This window comes from Aquarana catesbeiana, linkage group LG09 (genome assembly GCF_042186555.1).
Source record: "Aquarana catesbeiana isolate 2022-GZ linkage group LG09, ASM4218655v1, whole genome shotgun sequence".
NCBI classification, from domain to species: Eukaryota; Metazoa; Chordata; class Amphibia; order Anura; family Ranidae; genus Aquarana; species Aquarana catesbeiana.
This window is the reverse complement of record NC_133332.1, coordinates 63518980-63543362: the sequence shown is the minus strand read 5'-3', so window position 1 is coordinate 63543362 and position 24383 is coordinate 63518980. Positions and strand designations below refer to the sequence as shown.

Here is a 24383-nt window from a genome sequence, read left to right as displayed (position 1 = left end):
CACTGGACCACCAGGTATGCCCCCTAGACCCCCAGGGAAATACTAATCTGTGCCCAGGCAGCTGCAAATCAATGCCTAGGCAGCTGCCAATCAGTGCCCACTCACAATGCCTATCACTGCCAGTGCCACCAGGGATGCCTATCAGTGCCTCATATCAGTGCCGCGTATCAGTGCCCATCAATGCCACGTATCAGGGCCCAGCAGTGCCGCCTATCAGTGCCCATTAGTGCCCAGCAGTGCTGCCTATCAGTGCCCATTAGTGCCACCCAGAACCCATCTTTGCAGCCTTTCAGTGCCCATCAGTGTTGCCTATCAGTGCCCACCAGTGCTACCCAGTGCCACCCATGAGTGCCCATCAGTGCCTCCTATCAATGCCCATCAGTGTTGCATATCAGTGCCACCCATCAGTGCCGCCTGCCAGTGCCCATCAGTGTCGCATATCAGTGCCCATCGTCAGTGCCCGTCAGTGCCCGCTCATTGGTGCCACCTCATCGGTGCCGCTTTATCAGTGCCTGTCAGTGCCGCCTTATCAGTGCCCATCAGTGAAAGAGAAAACGTACTTATTTACAAAAAACTTTAACAGAAACAAAAGCAAAACTTTTTTTTCCAAACTTTTCGGTCTTTTTTTATTTGTTTAGCAAAAAATAAAAATCGCAGAGGTGATCAAATACCACCAAAAGAAAGCTCTATTTGTGGGAACAAAATGATAAAAATGTAGTTTGGGTATAGTGTAGCATGACCACGCAATTGTCATTCAAAATGCAACAGCGCTGAAAGCTGAAAATTGGTCTGGGCAGGAAGGTGTATAAGTGCCCTGTATTGACGTGGTTAAACACTAAACCTTTTTCTGACATTTGTTGCTTTCAAGTTAAAATCTTTTTTTTTTTTTGGTAGAAAATTACTTAGAACCCCCAAACATTATATATATTTTTTTAATATAGACCCTAGAGAATAAAATGGTGGTTGTTGCAACATTTTATGTCACACTGTATTTGCGCAGCGGTCTTTCAAATGCAATTTTTTTGGAAAAAATTACTTTAATAATTAAAAAAAAAAACAAAAACTAACCAGTAAAGTTAGCCCAATTTTTTTTTGTATAATGTGAAAGATTTTACATCGCGAGAATCGTGATCCTTTTATTCTAAACAAAAAATTGTGATTCACATTTTGGCCAGAGTCGTGCAGCTCTAAGAGAAATATATGTATACTTTTTTACATTTTTAAAGAAACATCAATTTGAAATGACTTAACCACAGGATTTGTGAAAGACGAGGTCATGCAGACACACAAAAGGAAAGTGAACTTAATTAACACAAACACATGTGGCAGTAATAGCAAGTTACATTATCTGGTGCACAAAAAATAAAGTAAACATTCACTCCCAGTTTCTGTCTGCTAATTATTGTCACTGTGACAGGAAGTGATGGGGAATCTAACAACTGTCCCCAGAATGGGAGTAGAATGGAAATTAACCATTGGGGACACTTATTCAGCTAATAAAGGTGGAATTTCCCCTCACTTGCTGTTGTGCCTCCAGGACAGGAAATAAGACAAAATCCCCCTAATGGGGAACACAGACAGCACTAATAACCTGACAGAGGTTCTAACCCTATTTCACTCTTTGTAAAGTAGTTACAGAGCAGTTTAGTTTCAGGCAAAAAAAAATTTCATCAGAAAGAAGGGAAAACAAAAATTCACTGACACCATATGCCATGCTCAAGTGTTTATTTAATTACTATTATTGAGTAAGACATTACATAGAATTCATATATCATTTAATGCCTTTGATTCAGAATAGACGTTTACAAATTAAGATTATACAGTATATTCCCCTGTATAACTACTAGTGTTATTCAACAAGCATTCCCATGTAATTTAGTTTTCTCAGGACTGTCAGAATCTGGAAATCTTCACACATTTGTACATTTTTGTTATTGTTTGTTTTGGGTGATCATGGTTGATGAAAGAAGGTTTGTAATATCTTGTATTCATTTTATATTGGTTCATCTATTTGATTTGGACAGGGTTTATTTTGGAATGCATAGTTTTAGATTTGAGTTTGGGTTGTAAAGTGAAAGAAATGTCATAATAGACCATGAAGCCATCATTATACATGTAGAGCCTGTGATCATTAGGATTGTAGGACAGACTTTGCACTTTCTCAGTTGGCTTATCAAAAATGACACTCAACTTCCCTTCCTCATTAGTTTTGGTATCATACATGTAGAAGATCTCCTCTTGCTTTGTGCTGATGCCTCGAGTGGCATACAAGACCCCGCACACCATGAAAGCATTGCTGACGCCAGGTTTGTACTGGTTGGTGTTCCAGGTCTGCAGTACTGCAAGACTAGTAGCATTAAGTTTGCTGATAACAATATTTCCATGATTCTGCTCATTTGAATAAATGACCCAAAGACCCTCTTCATCAGCTGAGAAGTCAATGTCCTGCCAAGCTGCATATGAGTAGGAGAATTTGTTTGTGTATGTGGCACCAGGGAGAGCCGCTCGGGTGATCAAATTGTGTGCCCGATCATATTTACAGATGTTCAAGGTGTTGTAGCAATTATAGTACAACATGTTGTTGTACAGGATCATTCCACCACCTTGACCATATTCAGATGTAAGTGAAAAGTGCTTCAGTGTGTGACTTCTATAGACTCTCAGATCATTAAATGAAGGGTAGGTGTACAGATAATTCATAATCCTTCCATCAGTACTAAGAGGAGCCACCCACTGAAGATTCTGATCAGCGCCTAGTAGTGAATCTCTCCCCCATCCTCCACACAAATTGTTGGCTCCCAACAAGTTTAGTTGGATTAGAAATGGTTCACTGATGTCGTTGATGATTTGCCCATCTTCACAAGTACCTGCAAAAGTAACAGATTCATATAAATGTTCTAACAGGAAAATAAAATATAAATGCAGCAAAATTTAACATCTGTGTCAGTCTCAAATCAGTCTGATAAAATACAGATATTTTATGGATTTATCTTGGTTGGCTAATGGCTATGAACAGTGATGCAGAGGAGTAAAAAAGGGTTATGGAGTGTCATTGTAAGTCTTCTGTCATTTTTGTATGAATGTTATAAGTGTTAATTTGTGAAAAAAGGAAAGCTTCAAATTGTTTTGAAAAAGCATCTTAATACAAGATTTCAGCCTCAAACCCAAGTGGGCTCATGCAAATCCTTTCATTTAAAAAAAAAATAAAATTTAAGAGCATTTTTTTCATTTTATGTACATTTTTAAAGCAATATCAGATTGAAAATGACTCAACCACAGGATTTGTGAAAGACGAGATCATGCAGACATACAAAAAGAAAGTGAATATCATTAAAGCGGGAGTAAACTCCCTTGGTTGATTTTTACCTATAGGTAAGCCTATAATAGATCTTGTCTATAGGTATAGAAAATATCTCCTAATCGTGCACCGTTTAGGAGATATTTACTTGTGAAGCCACCAGCGCATGCGCTCTGATTCTGAAGGAATGGCATTCAAAGCCCTGTGATGTGAACAGCGACTCCCGTGTGCATGTGCAGGAGTGACGTCATCGCGACTCGTCCAATCAAAGGATTGGAGCCCGCTAGATGGAAGTCCTGTTAGTGGTGAAAGCTGGAGGGCTTCATTTTAAGATAATTTTCACATAATGTGCTAGTATGCAATGCATACTAGCACATTATAACATTGCCCTGCAGGAGAAATTATGTTTTATTTTTTTCCTTTACTAAGTTTTCTACCGCTTTAACATAAACATGTGGCAAAAATGGCAAACCCTATTTTCTGGTACCCAAAAAATAAAGTAACAAACCAGATGATAAAAAGGCTGCAAGTAACGCTACAAGAGGCCATCTTTAAATCTTGGTACTCCAGCAGAATATACAGACTTTTCTTTTGCTCCCTCACCACTTTATTTAGCTGGGAGGGGGGTGCAGAAAGTAAATACTAGGGATGAGCCGAACACCCCCTGGTTCGGTTTGCGGCAGAACATGCGAACAGACCAAAAATTTGTTCGAACACGCGAACCCCGTTAAAGTCTATGGGACTCGAATGTGAAAAATCAAAAGTGCTAATTTTAAAGGCTAATATGCAAGTTATTGTCATAAAAAGTGTTTGGGGACCCGGGTCCTGCCCCAGGGGACATGAATTAATGCAAAAAAAAGTTTTACAAATGGCAGTTTTTTCGGGAGCAATGATTTTAATTATGCTTAAAGTGAAACAACAATGCCCCGTACACACGTTCGGATTTTCCGACGGAAAATGTGTGATAGGACCTTGTTGTCGGAAATTTCAACCGTGTGTAGGCTCCATCACACATTTTCCATCGGATTTTCCGACACACAAAGTTTGAGAGCAGGCTATAAAATTTTCCGACAACAAAATCCATTGTCGGAATTTCCGATTGCGTGTACACAAATCCGATGCACAAAGTGCCACGCATGCTCAGAATAAATAAAGAGATGAAAGCTATTGGCTACTGCCCCGTTTATAGTCCCGACGTACGTGTTTTACATCACCGCGTTTAGAACGATCGGATTTTCCGACAACTTTGTGTGACCGTGTGTATGCAAGACAAGTTTGAGCCAACATCCGTCTGAAAAAATCCCAGGATTTTGTTGTCGGAATGTCCGATCAATGTCCGACCGTGTGTACAGGGCATTAAAGTGAAATTTTCACAAACGATGAGAAATAAACAGATACAAAGTATTTCTCCCTCAGCGCTCATGCAAAAAAAAAAAAAAAAATATGATAAATAAAAATATATAGCTGCTACTATAAAAATGTAAACTGTATCAAAAAATATTTTTTAAACACAAAGTATTTTAAACATTAGCAGCGCTTAAGAAGTTCATATGTGAAATAAAATACAAATAAAGATAAAAAGTTCCACTTGTGTCTTAATTGTGTACAGCAGGATGTGGGGTGGTAGCTGATCCATTTATAAAGAATGTTGAACACAAACTCTCTGCTGATCAGAATCCCAGATAAATCCTTCACCACATTGCTTTCATGGGAATCCCCTATAGGTAATTCACTTACAGAAGGTGATGGGTTAACAGCGTGCCTTTCACTGGTTTAATGTCGACGGACTTAGTTCACTCAAATAGGACTGGATCCGTGAATGGATATTTGGATAGCTGTCAGCGCACTCTGCATACTTCCATCTAAATTAAGCTCATAACTGACCATAGCTGTATGGTCATGCCCATACAGCTACCCACGCCGTTGATCTTCTGTGATACCTTACCCGGGTATACCACTCTCAGCGGTAATAAGGTATATCGGAACTCAACGATCTATGATACAAGCTTATATTATTTTGATACAATGTAAGTGTACATCTATATGGGATCACTTTGTTTTTAAATAAAAGTATTTTAATTCACTGGATTACGCTATGGGCACTTCTATTTCTTCGCTCGTTATGAGCTTAATTTAGATGGAAGTATGCAGAGTGCGCTGACAGCTATCCAAATATCCATTCACGGATCCAATCCTATTTGAGTGAACTATCGACATTAAAGCAGTGAAAGGCACGCTGTTAACCCATCACCTTCTGGTAAGTGAATTACCTATAGGGGATTCCCATGAAAGCAATGTGGTGAAGGATTTATCTGGGATTCTGATCAGCAGAGAGTTGGTGTTCAACATTTTTTATAAACGGATCAGCTACCACCCCACACCCTGCTGTACACAATTAGGACACAAGTGGAACTTATTTCCTTATTTGTATTTTATTTCACATATGAACTTCTTAAGCGCTGCTAATGTTTAAAGAGGAATTAAACCCTGATGGGTTTTACTTCCTCATTGTTTCCCTGCAAAGGTAAAGCATAATGGGCTACTATGCATCGCATATGTGTCACTTACCTGACACAGGAGCCTGCGATGTCCCCGATTTCCTCACGGGCAGCGAGCATCCATTTTTCACCGCTCTTCCTTCCGGAGCCGTGAACTCTGGCTCTGTGACTGGCCGGAGTCGCATGATGTCACTCCCGCGCATGCGTGCGGGTGCCGCCAGTCACGGCTTGACCTCAGCATGAAACGGCACAGCGTGCCCTTTCAAGAGTGTGCATGCGCCGAATACATTGGTGCAAGCACAGAAGACAGAATCGTTCGGGGAAATAGTAAATATCTCAATATTTCAATATTTCAAGTACCTACAGGTAAGCCTTAATCTAGGCTTACCTGTAGGTGAAAGTGGTCTGTAAGTGTTTAAAAGTGCTATGTGTGTGGATGCGCTGCTCTCATTTATACTCTCTTACCTATCTATGTATATCCTATCTGTTAGACATAATCTTATTCACCATCCACCTGTTTAAATATGTCACATTAAACAACAATCATATGCAAATTGTGTAAATCATATAAAAGTCCAGTGACATGTATCACATGATAATAAAGTCCCTTCATATATGCTTGCAAATCTTCCGTTAGTTTGCCGTGATCGGCGTGCTCTTGTGTTTAATCAATTTAAAGTGACTTAGTGCTTCACCACCACCTGTGAGATTGGCCACTCACCAGATATTTCTTTAAAACTGCACCTTTGGTTCATTCATAGGGATAACCACTCCACTCAAAGGGAACTTCTCCAATAGCTATACTAGGACCTTAGTGTTCCTCATAAAAATGGATGAAAACGATCATCGCACAATAACGTTTAAAACCTTTATTTCATAAAACACAATGCACTCACATTTCCAAGTGCCATTATGCCGGCACAGAGCTTTTCCAGCAGTTAGGGACAGGGTGGGCGCTGCAGCCCGGTTCGCCTGGTGTATGCTATGCTGTCTCCGTGTGCCGCTTGCGTTCCCCCTTGTGTTCGTTCGCGTCCTCACCAATCACGCTCGTTCCCGGTCACGTGGGTGCAAGAATTTCACCCACGTGACCGGGAACGAGCGTGATTGGTGAGGACGCGAACGAACACAAGGGGGGAACGCAAGCGGCACACGGAGACAGCATAGCATACACCAGGCGAACCGGGCTGCAGCGCCCACCCTGTCCCTAACTGCTGGAAAAGCTCTGTGCCGGCATAATGGCACTTGGAAATGTGAGTGCATAGTTTTTTTGTGTTTTATGAAATAAAGGTTTTAAACGTTATTGTGCGATGATCGTTTTCATCCATTTTTATGAGGAACACTAAGGTCCTAGTATAGCTATTGGAGAAGTTCCCTTTGAGTGGAGTGGTTATCCCTATGAATGAACCAAAGGCGCAGTTTTAAAGAAATATCTGGTGAGTGGCCAATCTCACAGGTGGTGGTGAAGCACTAAGTCACTTTAAATTGATTAAACACAAGAGCACGCCGATCACGGCAAACTAACGGAAGATTTGCAAGCATATATGAAGGGACTTTATTATCATGTGATACATGTCACTGGACTTTTATATGATTTACACAATTTGCATATGATTGTTGTTTAATGTGACATATTTAAACAGGTGGATGGTGAATAAGATTATGTCTAACAGATAGGATATACATAGATAGGTAAGAGAGTATAAATGAGAGCAGCGCATCCACACACATAGCACTTTTATTTTTTTCTTTTGAGAATTTTTTGGATGCAGCAGCTATAGATATCACTTTTATATTGATTGATAGAACAGGTTTTGCGCCAGTGACACACACATTTCTGTAAGTGTTTAAACCACTTTAAAAGACTTTGTTTTTTTAACATATTTTTTGATACAATAAAAGTGAAATATTCCTTTAAATATCTTGCCTGGGGGGGGTGTCTATAGTATGCCTGTAAAGTGGCGCATTTTCCCCATGTTTAAAACAGACCATTCACAAAATGACATTTCTAAAGGAATAAAAGTCATTTAAAACTGCTTGCGGCTGTAATGTAATGTTGCCCCCCCCCCAGCCCATTACCAGGCCCTTTGGGTCTGGTATGGGTAATTAAGGTGAACCCGCACCCAAATTTAAAAAAAAAAAAGTGTGGGGCCCCCAGGCCCTATATACACAGCAGCAGTATACAGGCGGTCCCCGGGTTACAAACAAGATAGGGACTGTAGGTTTGTTCTTAAGTTGAATCTGTTTGTAATTTGGAACAGGTACATTTTGTAAGTGTAGCTCCAGCCAAAAAATCTATTTTTAAGCCTTTTGGGTAACATAGAGAAGGGTTATCATCACCCCTGTAACATTTGTTTTGCTGTCTGTGCCCCTGTTCAGAAGATTTCACCTCACTTTCTGTCCCAATGACAATAGAATTTTGAACATTTTGGGTTATTAGGGAAACAAGGATTGGTGATAAAGCATCAGTGGAGACACCTTTTTCCCATATTAACTCTTACAGGAGAGAATTTCCCTTTCTAGGAGTAGATTTCCTCTCACTTCCTGTTGTCTCCCTCCGTTTGTAAGTAGGAGTCGTTTGTAAGTTGGATGTTTGAAAATAGGGGACCGCCTGTATATACTATACGGCCTGCCCTATACACTCTGCGGAAAATTGGGCCTTAGGTGTTGGTGGTACCAGAACACTGTAAGCCCTCACAGTTACTCTTGGTGGGTGCTGGCATGGGCCCTGCTGTGAAATATTATATTAAGAATTGTAATTACATGCCCCTGTTAAACAGGGGCAGAAAAAATGGACCTTAGGCGGTGGTGGTGGCACAACACTGTAAAGCCTCACAAATACTTTTGTTGAGCGCAGGAACAGGCCCTGCTGTGAAATATTAGATCAAAAATTGTAATTACGTGCCCCTGTTAAACAGGGGCAGAAAAATTGGGCCTTAGGCGGTGGTGGTGGTGGTGGTGGTGGTGGCACAACACTGTAAAGCCTCACAGATACTTTTGTTGAGCGCAGGAACAGGCCCTGCTGTGAAATATTAGATCAAAAATTTGTAATTACGCACCCCTGTTAAACAGGGGCAGAAAATTTGGGCCTTAGGCAGTGGTGGGGGTGGTGGTGGAGGCACAACACTGTAAAGCCTTACAGATACTTTTGTTGAGCGCAGGAACAGGCCCTGCTGTGAAATATTAGATTAAAAATTGTAATTAAGTGCCCCTGTTCAACAGGGGCAGAAAAATTGGGCCTTAGGCAGTGGTGGTGGTGCCACAACACTGCAAGCCCTCACAGATACTCTTGTTGAGTGCAGGAACGAGCCCTACTGTTAAATATTTGATCAAAAAATGTAATTACATGCCACTGTTAAACAGGGGCAGAAAAATTGGGCCTTAGGGCCTTAGGAAGTGGTGGTGGTGCCACAACACTGCAACCCCTCACAGATACTCTTGTTGAGCGCAGGAAGGAGCCCTGCTGTTAAATATGTGATCAAAAATTTTAATTACGTGCCCCTGTAAAACAGGGGCAGAAAAATTGGGCCTTAGGTAGTGGTGGTGGCGCCCTGAACCAAAAATATTCTTAGAAACTATCATCATGAAAATTGGGGAGGAATAGGATAGTCACTCAGCATAATAGGATAGTCATTAAGCATAGGCAGTCTTCAAGGGATCCCACATCCATAGAAAAATCAATCGGTTACATCAGCATCAGGTGCTTGGTAGCTGGTGATCCAAGACTAATTCATCAACAGAGTCTGTGGACAGGCGCACTCTGTGATCGATTACAAAGCCTCCAGCAGCACTGAATGTGCGCTCAGAAAGAATGCTGGAGGGGCGTGTCCAAGATGGCGCTGGGAGCGGACGTTTAGTACCAGAGCTCCCACTCCGGACTTTTTCCTTCCTACATCCTGGTGTGGATATTGCATTTAAATCCCTGCCATTTATCATTAGAAACGCCCGGTGGCTCAGGGAATGCGCAGATACAAAAAAGGAACCCAGAAATCGCGAGTTCCGGAGCATACAAGAACGCCGCCGAAATTTGGGCCTTCCCCTCCTAAGGCCTGCAACATGGAGACGCAGACCTCTGCCCCGCCGGATGGCGTGATCCAGGCTGGATCCCAGGCGTTTGAGGCTCTGATGCATGCCATCTCCACCTGCCAGTCCACCCTCACTATCAAGATAGACCATGTCCAGGAGGAGACGGCCCTCATCCGTCGCGACATGGATCGATTTAGAGAGCGTGTGGGGGAGGCGGAGCGGCGGATCTCCACCACGGAAGATGTACAAAGAGCACATCATGAGGACATTCAGATCCTCAAATCAAAGGTTAAAGCACTTGAATTCAGGGCCGAGGACGCCGAGAACCGGAATCGGAGGAATAATCTCCGAGTTCTCGGCCTCCCGGAAGGCGCGGAGGGAACGGATCCGGTTGCCTTCATGGAGAAATTACTCCCAACCCTACTACCGAAGGCGCAATTCTCCTCACATTTCTCCATCGAACGCGCCCATCGAATGCCTGCCACCCGGGGCCCACAGGGAGCGCCGCCGCGCACTTTCATTTTCAAACTTCTTCACTACAGAGACAGGGACACTGTCCTCCGCTCTGCTCGTATGCAAGGAGAATTGCATTATGAGAACACGAAACTTCTCATCTTCCCAGATTACTCTGTGGAGACACAGAGACAACGAAAATCTTTCGACCATGTCCGCGCCATGCTCAGACAAAAAGGGATCAAGTACAACATGCTCTTTCCCGCCAAGCTCAGAGTACAAGACGGCGAAAAAGTGCACTTCTTCACCTCCCCCAGAGAAGCTGCCGCGTGGGCTGACACCATCCACAGATGATCCTACTGGGGAAACTGTGAGTACACTGCTGGAGAGGTTGCGGGCTTTTTTTTGTTATTGGGGGGAGAGCCTGACCCTTTGTATATTTCTGCGGACCCCTCTCATGTCATAGTCGGCTGGCGTGGACTAGATGTTCCTCACTTCTTGGGTTCCATGCATTTGAGACTGAGCCAGGCTTTCCCTTCCTTGCGAGCATACCCATTCAACTCCCAACCCGGAAGCAAGCAGGACACCGGAGCGGATCTCTGAACATCACCTCCGAACAGACCTCCCTCACCACTGCGGTCCTGTAAGGGAGAAATGCTAAACCCCAATCTCCTTCCCGAGAGGGCACTGCGGTCATGTTACTCTATCCTTGAGGAGACCGGTCCCGCTAACTACAGTCACTCCTGTTGTTGCATCTCCCCCTACCGTGCACTTTCTCTGTCAACTTCTCCAGCATCACCTTGACCCCGGCTGGGGTCGGGGGGTTTATTCGGACCACTACAAGTTTTGTACCCCCGGGGCTCCGGGTGATTCACACCATCTTATCCTTACCGGAACTTAAAGCACACCTACTCTTCTTTGACTCACAGAGGTCGGTTGCCTCTAGTTCACTGCCTCCATGAGCAGCCGTCGGGCTGAAGCAAGTTTGGGGATACAGACCTGCCTCCTGTTCTGGGGGTCGGGTGGGGTGGGGGGGGGTTTGGGGATGTTGAGCCGCGTTCCTGGCTCCCAGTTTTTTATCTTTGATTTTGTTTTTATTTCATATTTTTTGGCAGTGCTGTGTTTGCTCTCTGGGCCTAAAGTAATGTCAGACTCTGATTCGCCTCGGGCATCCTCTGGGAGGACCTGTGCCGAGTCAGGAAGAATATATAAGTTGTATCCTGCTTTTCTTATAACTAAGATGTATATATGCCTAATCTAAACATTCTCTCCTGGAACACACGAGGCTTAAATTCTCCACTAAAACGCTCTTTGGTATTTCAATTTATAAAGAGGCATAGTCCCCATATCTGTGTGTTACAGGAGACGCATCTGATTGGTAGCAAGACCCTCAGTCTGAAAAAACCGTGGGTGGGTCATCACTACCACTCTACCTATTCCAATTTTGCAAGGGGTGTTAGTGTACTGGTTCTGAAAACTCTCCCTTTTAAGCTCCTTGACTTAGTCTTGGATCCTGATGGGAGATACGTATTGATACATGCCTTGATATGTGACACGCCCTGGGTGTTGGTGGGGGTATATCTGCCCCCCCCGGCCTCATTCAGACTCCTTAATTTGATCTCGGGGGAGCTGGCCCGCTTCCCCTCAGATAATGTTGTATTGATGGGTGACTTTAACCTTGTCCCGGACTCTGGGTTGGACAGGAGCTCAAGGGGAGACACTACACGCCGTGACTTGGCGGACTGGGCTGACACGTATGGCCTGGTGGATGTGTGGCGGTGGAGGAACCCTCAGACCATGGCCTTTACTTGTCATTCTGCCTCTCATAGGTCCCTCTCTCGCATAGACCTGGCCTATGTCGCGGCGCCTGTCCTCCCCAGGGTTCGGGACATAAGCATACTCCCACGGGGGATCTCGGACCACGCCCCGTTGCTGTTATCCCTGGAACTGTCATTAGACCCAGCAGATAGACTCTGGCGGCTGTCCAGGTTCTGGATATCCGACACAGATGTTGACTCTCAGTTCCGGAGCACGGTGCAGCAATTTTGGGAGGTCAATCCGGGGTCCGCCTCTGACAATATGGTTTGGGAGGCCTTTAAAGCCTCATCGAGGGGGCACTACCAATCTATTATTGCTAAGGTGATGAGACTACGTAGAGCAGAGCTTACTAGACTAGAGGCGGAAGCGATCAGACAGGAAGCCCAATATGTCCGTTCCCGTGACCCGCGAGACTACATAGTACTCCAATCTCTTACCCAACAATCCCTTCTGCTACAGACCTCCCTGACACAAAAGAAGTTGTTATACCAATCTCAGCGAATATTCGAGCAGGGGGAGAAGACAGGCCGTCTCTTGGCCTGGCTATCCAGGGAACAATCAGGGGTCACAGCTATAGCACAGATTCGTGACATGGATGGGTCGCTTCATTCTTCCCCAGCGGAAATTAACAAATGTTTCACTACCTTCTACCAGCATTTATATAGCTCACGAGTAATATATGACCAACAAGACCTTACTGAATACTTGGACGAAATTGACATCCCAGTTCTCACACAATCCGCAGCTAACACACTAGACGCCCCTATTCAACTAGAGGAGATACAAAAGGCTCTCAAAATGATGCAGGCAGGGAAGACCCCGGGTCCGGACGGATTCCCGGTGGAATTCTATAAGACATACATGGAGGAGATAACCCCTAGACTCCAGACGGTTTTTGCCTCAGCCTTAAAAATTGGGACCCTCCCGGCCTCGATGAGCGAGGCGGTCATAGTTCTCATCCCTAAACCGGGGAAGGATCCTACCCTCTGCGCATCCTACCGCCCTATTTCTCTCCTAAATGTTGACGCAAAAATCCTGGCCAAGATATTAGCCATTCGTTTAAACAAAATTATCACTGCCCTAGTACACCCAGATCAAACGGGATTCATGCCCGGAAGAGGCACAGACATAAATATACGTAGACTACACACTCACATCGCAGTGGCTGATCAGGGGAGCCCTGGGGTGGTGGCCTCACTCGACGCGGAGAAGGCCTTTGACTCGGTCGAGTGGGGCTACCTGTGGAGGGTCCTCTCTAGATTTGGCTTTGGCCCGGTCTTCCTCACATGGATTCAAATGTTGTACATGCAGCCTAAGGCTCGCATACGCACGGGCAGTACCCTGTCGGAGCCCTTTCTTTTGGAGAGGGGAACCCGGCAGGGATGCCCCCTATCCCCGGCACTGTTTGCCTTGGCCTTGGAGCCCCTGGCGGCCCACATTAGGAAGGACAAGTCTATTAGAGGCATCAGAGTAGGTCCATTAGAGGAGAAACTGTCCCTTTATGCCGATGACTCCCTCCTTTATTTGGCGGATGCATCTGACTCCTTGAGGGCTGCCTTGTCTCAGTTTGATACCTTCAGCCGTTTTTCAGGAGTTCGTGTCAACTGGGACAAGTCGGTCCTCTTCCCACTTCACCCTGCCATGCCCCGTATCGACACACGAACACCCCTTCAATGGGTCGAGGAGTTCACATACTTGGGCGTAAGGGTAGCCTCGACCCTGGACAAATACCTCGACCGTAATCTAATTCCAGTGTTGGACAAACTTACCAAGCAGTGCACAACCTGGCGTAGACTTCCGCTTACGCCAGTAGGTAGGGGGAACTTAATCAAAATGGTGTACTTACCCAAACTGTTATACTTCTTTCGTCACACCCCTGTCCATATTCCCCGGTCGGTGTTCCGGAGACTCGACAGTACTGTGAGCGAGTTTGTCTGGGCGGGGAGACCTCCGAGAGTGGCCAGACGGACCCTTTATCTTCCCCTCTCTGGTGGAGGTCTGGCCCTTCCGAACTTCCTTATTTACTATTGGGCTGCGGTCTTGGTTACCGTCCGCTGGTGGTTCTCCCAGCCCAGACAGAATCCAGCAGTCACCCTGGAAGCAGCGATAGTTGGTTCATATGCAGCCCTTTCTAACCTAGCCTTTAGGGGATGTAAGGCACATCCGGGCGTCACGACTCCTATGAAAACCATGATCCGGGTCTGGCAGTGTTCACGGGTGGCTCTCCGGGATCCCCTGGTGGTCTCCCCTCACACTCCCCTGTGGGGCAATCCCCTTCTTCCCCATCTAAATACGGTGCCTGATCCGGCGGCGTGGGCGGTGAGGGGGGTTGTCACCCTTAGGCACGTAATGCCGAGGGGGAAGATTCTAACATTCCTAGAACTAAGACAAACATTTAAACTCCCCCGATCCTTCCTATTTAGGTACTGGCAGCTCCGGCATGCTCTAGCCGCCCAGTTTCCTTCTCCAATTACTCTAGATTCAGATTCTATAGAGCGACTTCTCACTTCAGAGCTCCTCCACAAACCTCTCTCCACCCTATACATGTATTTCACAGTAGCTCTTGACACGGACACCTCACACCTGATGGGAAAATGGAGGTTGGATATCCCTGACCTGGACGAAGACATGTGGGAGGAGTGTGTCTCTACATTTATTTCCTCTATGATAGCCTCTAGAGACCGTTTTGTCCAACTGAAATTTCTGCACAGGGCATACTACACCCCACAGAAGTTGGCCTCCATCTATCCCTCTCTCAGCCCACTCTGCACAAGATGCTCCATTGAGAGGGGCTCCTTCTTCCATATGGTCTGGACTTGCAACAAGATCCAGCCCTATTGGAGAGGGGTGGCGGACGTATTGACAGACTTTTGCGGTGCCCCGTTGACACTGGACCCTCTTGTCTTTCTACTTAGCTACCTGGGGGATGTGGAGGGAGACCGTCACACTAAACTAGGCTTAACCTTTGCCCTCTATTATGCTAGGAGAGAAATCCTCCTGAGATGGAAGGGTACTGATCTCCCTACAGTAGCCTCCTGGAAAAGTGCGATTAATAAAGTCCTTCCTTTATATAAGATCACATATGAGAGCAGGAATTGCCCTGAAAAATTTGAGAAAATATGGTCACAGTGGTCAGATGTCTGACTGAACTCCTGGTTTATGTGAATATGATTGTATCGTGTGCATTGTTTGGTGGGGAGCTAGGGGCGGCTATGGGGGTGCCGGGGGATTTTTTGCCCCCCCCTCCCCCCTCCTCGCCCCCCCTCTTCCTTTCCCCCAGACTGAAAATACCTTCCACTCTCCATTCTTCTGGAGGCGGAATGGTGGGACCGATCTTGGAGCCGTCCGGGACTACTGTCCGCTCCATAGTATACACACACCCCTCTTTTTGTTTGTACCGTTCTATTGCTTACCTGTAACTAACTATAGACGTAGTTCACATCACAGGCTGTCTTCCACCCTTGGGTATCCTGACCTCAATGCAGCCTGAAAATGAATACTTTATGAAATGCTGTAACCTGATTGCAAACACTGTACTCCTCATGCTACTGCTGTTTTGTATTCTTATGATTTCTGTCAAAATAAAAAACCTTTTTCTGTTAAAAAAAAAGAAAGAATGCTGGATGCAGGACAGGCCAGTAGCTCAATTGCATATTGAGCAAGCTATGGCCAGTGGTCCATCCTCAAGACCCAGTAACCCAGTGGATGTTCTGGTGGAAAGGCCTCCAAGTCTGATCTTGCCCCTAGATATTCCTGCACCATGGAATTCAGATGCTGGCAATGGTTGCTGGAACTGATCAGACCTGGGCGCTGAGGACTAAAGAATTGCCTGAAGGCATCGGTCAGCCGGCCACCTTCTCCACGGCTCTTTCTGTGACTGAATAAAGCCTCAGCAACACGTTGTCCAGCACCAGGAAATTGTAACCTCACAGGCTCTGGAAATGCGTTGCAAAACATTTCTGCAAGGCCCCCCGAAGATGTTTCATCATCTGCTCCCTCTGCGAAGGCTGGATAAATTCTGCAACCTTACCCTTGTAACGTGGATCAAGAAGGGTTGCCAGCCAGTAATGATCCCTCTCCTTGATACCACGAATCCTAGGGTCCTTTTGCAGGCTTTGCAGGAGCAGGGAGGCCATGCAGTGTAGGTTTGCAGAGGCATTCGATCCAGAGTCCTCTGGGTCACTAAGGATCACATGATCCTCAATGACCTCCTCCCAGCCACGTACAACTCCATGGAAACGATTCCTTGAAGACTGCTGCTGATGCTGAGTGTTATCCTCCACCTCCATGCTGACACAATCCTCCTCCTCTTCTTCTTCTTCCTGTGTGATCGGCAGGCATGCAGAAATACTAGTATCTGGATAAAGGGGGCCTTGAGAGGTAAGGAAGTCCTCCTCTTCCCTCGCTGTTCTGCTTCAAGTGCCCTGTCCATTGTTCCATGAAGCGTGTGCTCCAACAGGAAGACAAGAGGGACAGTGTCACTGATGCATGCACTGTCCCTACTCACCATCCTCGTGGCCTCCTCAAATGGTGACAGGACAGTGCATGCATCCTTGATCATGAGCCACTGGCATGACGAAAAGAAGCCAAGCTCCCCTGACCCCGTCCTGGTGCCATACTCACACAGGTACTCATTGATGCCCCTCTGCTGTGTGTGCAGCCACTGCAGCATTGCCAACATTGAGTTCCACCTGGTGGGCATGTCACAAATGAGTTCTTGGGCAGGTTGCATTCTCTTTGAATGTCAGCCAGCCGAGCACTGGCATTATATGACTGGCGGAAATGACCACAGACTTTCCTGGCCTGCTTCAGGAGATTCTGTAAGCCCGGCTACCTGTCGGAGGGCGGAGAGGAGGTTGGTGCCATTGTTGCATGCAACCATTCCTGGCTGAAGCTGGCATGGCGTCAACCACCTATGAGCCTGCCCCTGCAGAGCTGACAGAATCTCTGCCCCAGTGTGGCTCCTGTCCCCTAAGCAGACCAACTCAAGCAACGCATGGCATCTTTTTGCCTGAGTGCTTGCGTAGCCCCTTGAACGCCTACGGAGCACCGCTGATTCAGAGGAGAAATCTGCAGAGGAAGAGGCCATAGAGGAAAAAGAAGAGAAGAGGGTGGAGGAGAGAGCTGTGGCAGAATCACCACTAGCATTTTGAGAGTTACCTAGTGCGCCGTGAAAGAAAGGTAACATCGCTGTCCATGCCTGCTGGACCATGAGTCAGCAGTAATATGCACCTTACTGCTGACCGTCCTGTCCAACGAGGCCAAGACAATGCCTTCCACATGCTGGTAGAGAGCCAGAATGGCCTTCTGTGAAAAGAAATGGCATTTGGGAACCTACCAGGTATCACACGTTCCACAAATTCATGAAAGGGGGCAGAGTCTACCAGCTGAAAAGGCAGCAGTTGCAGTGCTAGCAATTTGGCCAAGCTAGCATTCAGTAGCTGAGCATGTGGATGGTCGGGACCGAATTTCTTTTGACGGTTTAGCATCTGGGGTAGGAAAATTTGCCTGCTAAATTACAATGTTGGTGTACTGCTAGCAGATCAGCCGCAAGTACTTGGGACACCTATTTCTCTACCTTCATTCCTCTCAGTGCAGGTTTCTGAGAGGAGTGGAGGTAAAGTGGGGTTGGAGATCCTAGCTGATGAGGAGCAAGGAGAGGTCCGCCTTGTTCTTTGATGTGTGTCTTTTAAGTGCTATTGCCAACGGACTGCATGGGAGTTCATCATATGTCTGGTCAAGCATGTGGTGCCCAAGCTGCTGCTGTTTTGGCCACACTTGATACGCTTCAGACATATGTTGCAAACAGCAACGGTGCGATCTGCTGCACACGTGTCAAAAAAGGGCCACACCAAAGAACTTTTCAAAATATGTGGGGAGTCAGCAGTGCCCTGCACCTGCTTAGCTCTGCGATATGATGCAATAGAGTGGCTACCCTTAAGCTGCCCCCTGGAGGGCATCCTACCTCGTTGGAGATGTGCCTCTTCCTCCTCCTCTCTTCTATCAGGCACCCAAGTTGAGTCAGTGACCTCATCATCCCCTCCCTCCTCGTCACTGGAGCAAACTTGGCAGTATGCTGCAGCTGGGGGAACATGACTGCCAGTTTCTTGACCTTCTTGGGCACCCCCTCTCTCTAGGCTGACGTTACTCCCTTCCTCAACCTGGATACCATCATCAGAGCCTTCAAATTGCTGAGCATCCTCCTGCAGCATGTACCCGACACTGTGGTCGAATAGTTCAGGGGGCTCCTCCGTGCATGATGGTGGGGCTAGGGAAGGAGTGACTGTTGACATGGAGCTGATGGAATAGGCCGCTTTGGCAGCTGCATTGGCAGGCAAACTACTCTGAGCCTGGGTGACAGAGGATGAGGAGGATGAGGATGGCTTTGTTATCCATTCCACCAACTCTTTTGCATGTTGTGGTTCAATAACATGGCCAGCTGCAGGAAAAAAGGACAAGCGTGCCCCACGGCCACGTGCTGAGGATGCACCGTGTCCACGACCAGCACTGTCGACTGTAGACACAGAGCCTGCTTGCCCTCTTTTAGTTGCCTGTGAACGTCTGCCTCTCCTTGGCTTTACGGACATGCTGTAAATTTTGTTTAGCAAAAAACACTACACTGTATTGTGTACTGTGTACACCACCAGGAAAGTAGTAGCAACTGCACTAGGGGTGCACGGTAATATGTACACCAACAGAAGTGTAATAACAACTATGGGTGTACTGTATGTATTGTATACTGTGTACACCACCAGAAAAGTAGTAGCACTAGCAACTGCAATAGGGGTGCATGGTACTGTGTACACCAACAGAAGTTTAATAAGAACTATGGGTGCACTGTATGTATTGTGTACACCACCAGGAAAGTAGTAGCAACTGCACTAGGGGTGCACGGTACTGTATACACCAACATAAGTGTAATAACAACTATGGGTGTACTGTATTGAGTACCAGAAAAGTATGAGCAACTGGACTATGGACTACAGCACTGTATACTGTGTACACCGCCTGAAGTATATTAAAAACAGTACACCAGGAACGGCCTGCAGTCAGATATAGCCAAACTGGATACAGTGGTATAATATATATATATATATATATATATATATACACACACAAGAGTTGTGTATATATATATATATATATATATATATATATATATATATATATATATATATATATATATATATTAAATATACTGCAGCTAACTGAATCACCTGCCTGCCAGAAGTATATTAGAAACAGTACACCAGGAACGGCCTGCAATGAGATATAGCTAACCTACCTGTATGCGGTGGATATATATATATATATATATATATATATATATATATATATATAATATATATATATATATTAAATACACTGCAGCTAACTGAATAACCTGCCTGCCTGCTCAATCTAAATGAGACTCTCTCTCTGTCCACGCCAACAACACACTACACAAGGCCGACGTGCAGGCAGCCTTATATAGTGTGGGGCGTGGATTTAGTCCCCTTGAGCCATGATTGGCGAAAGGCACCCTGCCTTTGGCCAATTATGGCTCTCTTAGCTGAGGGTGCTGTGATTGGCCAAAGCACACAGGTCATGGTGCATGCTCTGCCCAATCATCATACAGCAATCCACTGTGCTCCCGCAGTACATTATGAGCTATTACGCGCTGCTCGAATTTGGCGCGAACGGCCCATAATGTTCGGTTTTCGACGAACGGGGAACAGCCAATGTTTGAGTCAAACTCATGTTCGACCCTTAACAGAAAGCTCATCCTTAGTGAATGCACATTACTTCTGGGTATGGAGGACTTGCTCACCATCTTCTCTTGCCACATCACGATGGTCTTGTTACAGCTTGAGGTATGCCTAGAGCTTACACAAGGCCTTCTGATGAATGGAACCGTGAGAGAGCAACAAGAAGGTAAGTATATACTGCTGGGGAAGGGCATTTAAGTAAACTTATTGGTTTGCTATCCATTTACTAAGCACATTGTTGGTGAGACATACAATACAACCACAATTTGTCCACGTTTTTTAAAGTTAATCTCTGGGGAAAAGAAAGAAATACTCTTAAGGTAACCCCCCTACTACAAAGGCTAAATGCTAGTTTTTGCTTAGGGTGACAGAAAAAGGGGCTTTTACTTACCCAATCCCTTAATCCCTCACTTGCACAAGCTCCCTTCAAAGATATGCAACTGGCCCCGAAGCCTCTTTTCTAAGGTTCTCCTGGCTGACAATGACATGCTGATATCATCAAGTTCAATGCAGAAGCAATAGTTCTGCATTGTACTTGAGTGCAGTGAGTGACCACCCACAAACCGGAATATCGAATAGAGGAGGTCAGTGCCAGCTGCTAGATGAGCAAGATTTAAGGTAAACAAAAGTCCTTTTTATGGGTACACAGGGCAAAAATAAGCAATCTTGCAGTTCGGTGGGGAGCCCCACTGCTGGGATATTGTTTTTCCCTAGGGTTCAGCTTGAAGGCAACAATTGTTTATTTTGTGCACTTATTCATTAACTGGTCCATCTAGGATGGGAGTGGAGAAAAATAATCAGTATAAGTGCATGGATGAAACTGAAGGAGAGTAATAAAAAATGAAAGGAAACTAAGGAAAAGAGAATGGACATGGATACAATGGAGGATTATCATAGAGGAGAGTAGAGGAAAATGATCACAGAGAAAAGAAAAGAACTGGGCATGGATGAAAGTGGAGGACTATTCACAGTAGAAGAGTGGAACAGTGAGTATAAGAACATACAGCCTGCAGTATAGAGCCAGGGGAAGGTTCCACCACAGGGCAGAGAGGGTGGTGGTTACGGTGGTTTATGCTTTTGGAGAACATAATGCTCAATGTGTGCAAAAACCTTCCAGCACTGCAGACAGGAAACAGAAAGTAAGAGCAGCACAAGTGGATTGTGATACCACATTGATCTCAAGGGAGAACCGCATGTAGGCAAGCACAGCCTCTTTTCTCCACTGCAAGTGGTGCTCAAACTGCAGTGGCAATGCAGAAGGAGAGGAAGTCAGGCGGAACTTAGTCCTTTATGGTTTTCTGGGTAACTGGGAAGTGATCCAATCAGATGGAGCTGTCCCACATTGCTCTTGCACCTATCTTGGGTCAGGCAGAGTCTATTTAAGACCCTGGTTCCCAAAATTGACACGCATATTTGCGTGTGGACAGTGTAGGGACAGATTATGCGTCTGCCAGGGGAAGTGAATAGCGGTAGGGAAAGGATTCAGACGAGTAGAGACAGGATAGGGACATACTATCCTTTCTAAGAATCCTACCCATTGGGCTCAGTCTGGCCAGGCTGCAATCCGCCCTTGGAGACAGACGCATCAGAACCTGCTCGACTCTACATTATTGTACAGAACTGTCACTGTTCCTAGTTGGGTACCATCCTGCAGGGCTGTTTGTATCTTTGAGCCATTCCTTTATTACAAGTATTGTTAATTGCAACTCAGTGTGTTCACTGCCACCGTGCCACACTGCACCCACCCACATGCATTTAGGGAACTTTTCTATCCTACATAGTTGTGCTCTCCCCGAGAACTACCATAGACATTATACTCTGGTCTTGTATTGTCCCCTGACTTGATCTGGCTAAAAAGTAATCTTGTGTTTATAACAAATATAACTAAAATGCTAGTTGACTGTATATTATGCTCACCCAATTTAATCATTTTTTTAAGTAATCAACCCAGTACAAGTATTCAGATTAGAAAAATCTGAACTTGTTATATTTATACTTGCTGCAGGACAGTGACTCAAGAAAAGGAAGGCAGAGGTTCAGCATGACAGCCAGGCACTTAGATTTTGTTTAGCTGGAGAGAACAGCAAAGGCAGTTTCAAGGTCTCCCTCATTAAAGGTTCTTTTAAAGTGCACCAAAAATGCAAATTCAAAATGTTAGAAGGGGCCCAAGACTGTTGTGTATTGCTTAAAAATGTTGAATATTATATATTTGTAAAGCGCCAAAAGTTTGATCAGCATTTTACAAAATGGAAGGCAGTGCAGATGGCCCTGCTTGTTAGAGCTTACAAGCTAAATAACTTTTATTCACTGAAATTCAATCTCTCCTCTAACCTACCAATATCTGGTGAAGGAAGGGAAGGATATTCTGGTTTTGTATGGTTCTTCTCACACTCTTCCAGGCGTTTCTTCAGAGCCTCAATCTCCCGTCTGATCACCACCACATTGTTTCTATCATAGATTTCTAACTGGTTCACCATGATGGAAATGTTGCGAATCTAACAAAGAAAATACAGACAAACCAGTAGAACAATTTTAAAACTGAAAATTATACTTGTGACTTCTTTCAAATTGGTCACGACCCTTTCCTTCTCAATTAAGCAATTGGTGGAAATGTCTTTTCTTAAAAGCTTCCCATACACTAATCGAAATTCCTATCAGTACATAGCTGTCCCTGCTCGACAGAAGTCGATTGTTTGATAAAATTCTGACAAAGGGACATGCTGGAAAACTTTTGTAGATTTTTTTTCCATTCAGCCTCCTGGTCATGCTTAGGAACATTATCTGATGAGTGACAGTTACAAAAGGAAATTCCTCTTTTAAAATTGCAGATGAAAACATCAAGTATATTAAATGCTGACTTACAGTATCTTTCTTTTCTATATTGCAATGATTTTCTATTAACTTGCAATGTGCCTCTAAACTTTTTTTTTTTGCCACTTTCCTTGCAAGTCTTCCTTGCACATTCTCTTCTTACACATTATAGCACTCTCCTGCTCTCGGAGTGTCTAATTAATTTCTGTGCTTACCCAGAGTAACAGTTCTGAGTCAACTGGGGCTGCTAAGATCACAAGATGGCGGTGCCCAGCAGCAGTCTCAGGGCTTTTGGATATCAACACAAGGGAGACTTTAAAATAACATAAACTATGTTAAATGCACATGATTAGGAAGATTCTTGTTGAAATAAAAGGTCTGAGGACATGTTCTCTTTAAGCATTAAGGTAGCATTGCTCTTAGCGAATTGCACAATTTAAAAAAAAGTAAGAAGATCACTACACTACTGTGAGAATATAAAGTTTTGTCTTACCTCCTGGTAGAGAGTTTCTATTATGACACTGGAGCCATTAAATGACTCTTTCAGCTGCACTATGAGGATCTCCATCTCTTTGATCTCCAACTTGATGAGCTCAAAGTCCAGCTCAGTGTAGGAAAGACCTCCATTCTCCATGATCTCCACACGTTTGGTCAGGTTCTTCATCTGCTCTATGTACACGGTCAATGTGCTCTGATAGATGTAGATCTGTAAAGTGAATTCACACCTGTAGTTATTACTGCCAATATACAATGGATTCTGCTGAAAATATATTTTTAATCAAAACCTTTATTTTTTTTATCTTTATTAAGGTAGGAAATAATTAGTAGTCCTATCAGGATTTTTTGCCATCTGCATCCCATTATAGAGATATGGGCAACAGTATGTTGAACACCTAAAAATATATTTAAAGTCCAACACTAGATATTTTTTTAAATTTGGATAGAGTGGGGAAGGGTTAAATTTATGTCAGGTTGTTTTCTATAATCCCTTTCAATATGAGATTATGGGAAATCTCCCAAAAAAGAACACACGGCAATAAAAATCTGACAGATTTAAACCTTTCTCACTCTAACTAGAACAATATTAAAAATATTGCGTGATGCACTTTACACATCATTTCTAGAATTAGTATGTGGTCTTCTAGTTGAAGAGGTCTCGTTTATCCTATTGCGGGCTTGTCAATAACATTATGATTTAGTTGTTTAATGTGATTATGTGATTATTTGTAGGTAATAAAGTCAGAGTTCAGCCATGACGATGATTACTATCCTGTGTTATTTTCAGAGTAGGAGAACATTTGGCATGGGAGGCTACTTTGACCAACTGGCCCTTTCATGCTAAAAATAATGTGGACTAAAGAAAGTTTATCATAAAGACTGTCAAAATGTATGAATCAGTGAATGGTGGGCATGGTGAAAGGTTAATGTTCCTAAAGTTTTATTGACCCACCTTTCTACATCTTTTAGGATCAGCTTCCTCCTCGATTTTGGGAAATTGGTTACATGACATCTCAAAGCCTCAATGTTGGTAGAATTCCCTCTGACACATGCTGTGATTACAGTTCTGAACAGGGAACAAGTAGCTACTGTAAATAATGTCCAACTGTAGGTCCCACTCTGACTGAATAGTAAAGTATCTCTACTCAAGACAATTTATCTTGTTAGTAGTAACTCGGGAGCAAATTCTCCCTGTTCCCCAGCCCAGAACTCCCCTGCTTATTTTAAATCATACCC

The 24383-nt window shown here is 44.6% G+C and overlaps 1 protein-coding gene across 1 annotated transcript in view; it reads right to left on the bottom strand.

The window, feature by feature from the left end:
• Positions 1-1980: 1980 nt before the first annotated feature.
• LOC141107166 (olfactomedin-4-like) overlaps positions 1981-24383 on the bottom strand; it is a 44111-nt gene continuing 21708 nt past the window's right edge. Inside the window, exons 3-5 of the mRNA XM_073597911.1 lie at positions 23143-23355; positions 22174-22333; positions 1981-2867 (exon numbers count right to left, since the gene is read on the bottom strand). Of these exons, the coding sequence (XP_073454012.1) occupies positions 2008-2867; positions 22174-22333; positions 23143-23355 (1233 nt within the window). The 3' untranslated portion in view covers positions 1981-2007. The remainder of the gene's footprint in view (positions 2868-22173; positions 22334-23142; positions 23356-24383) is intronic.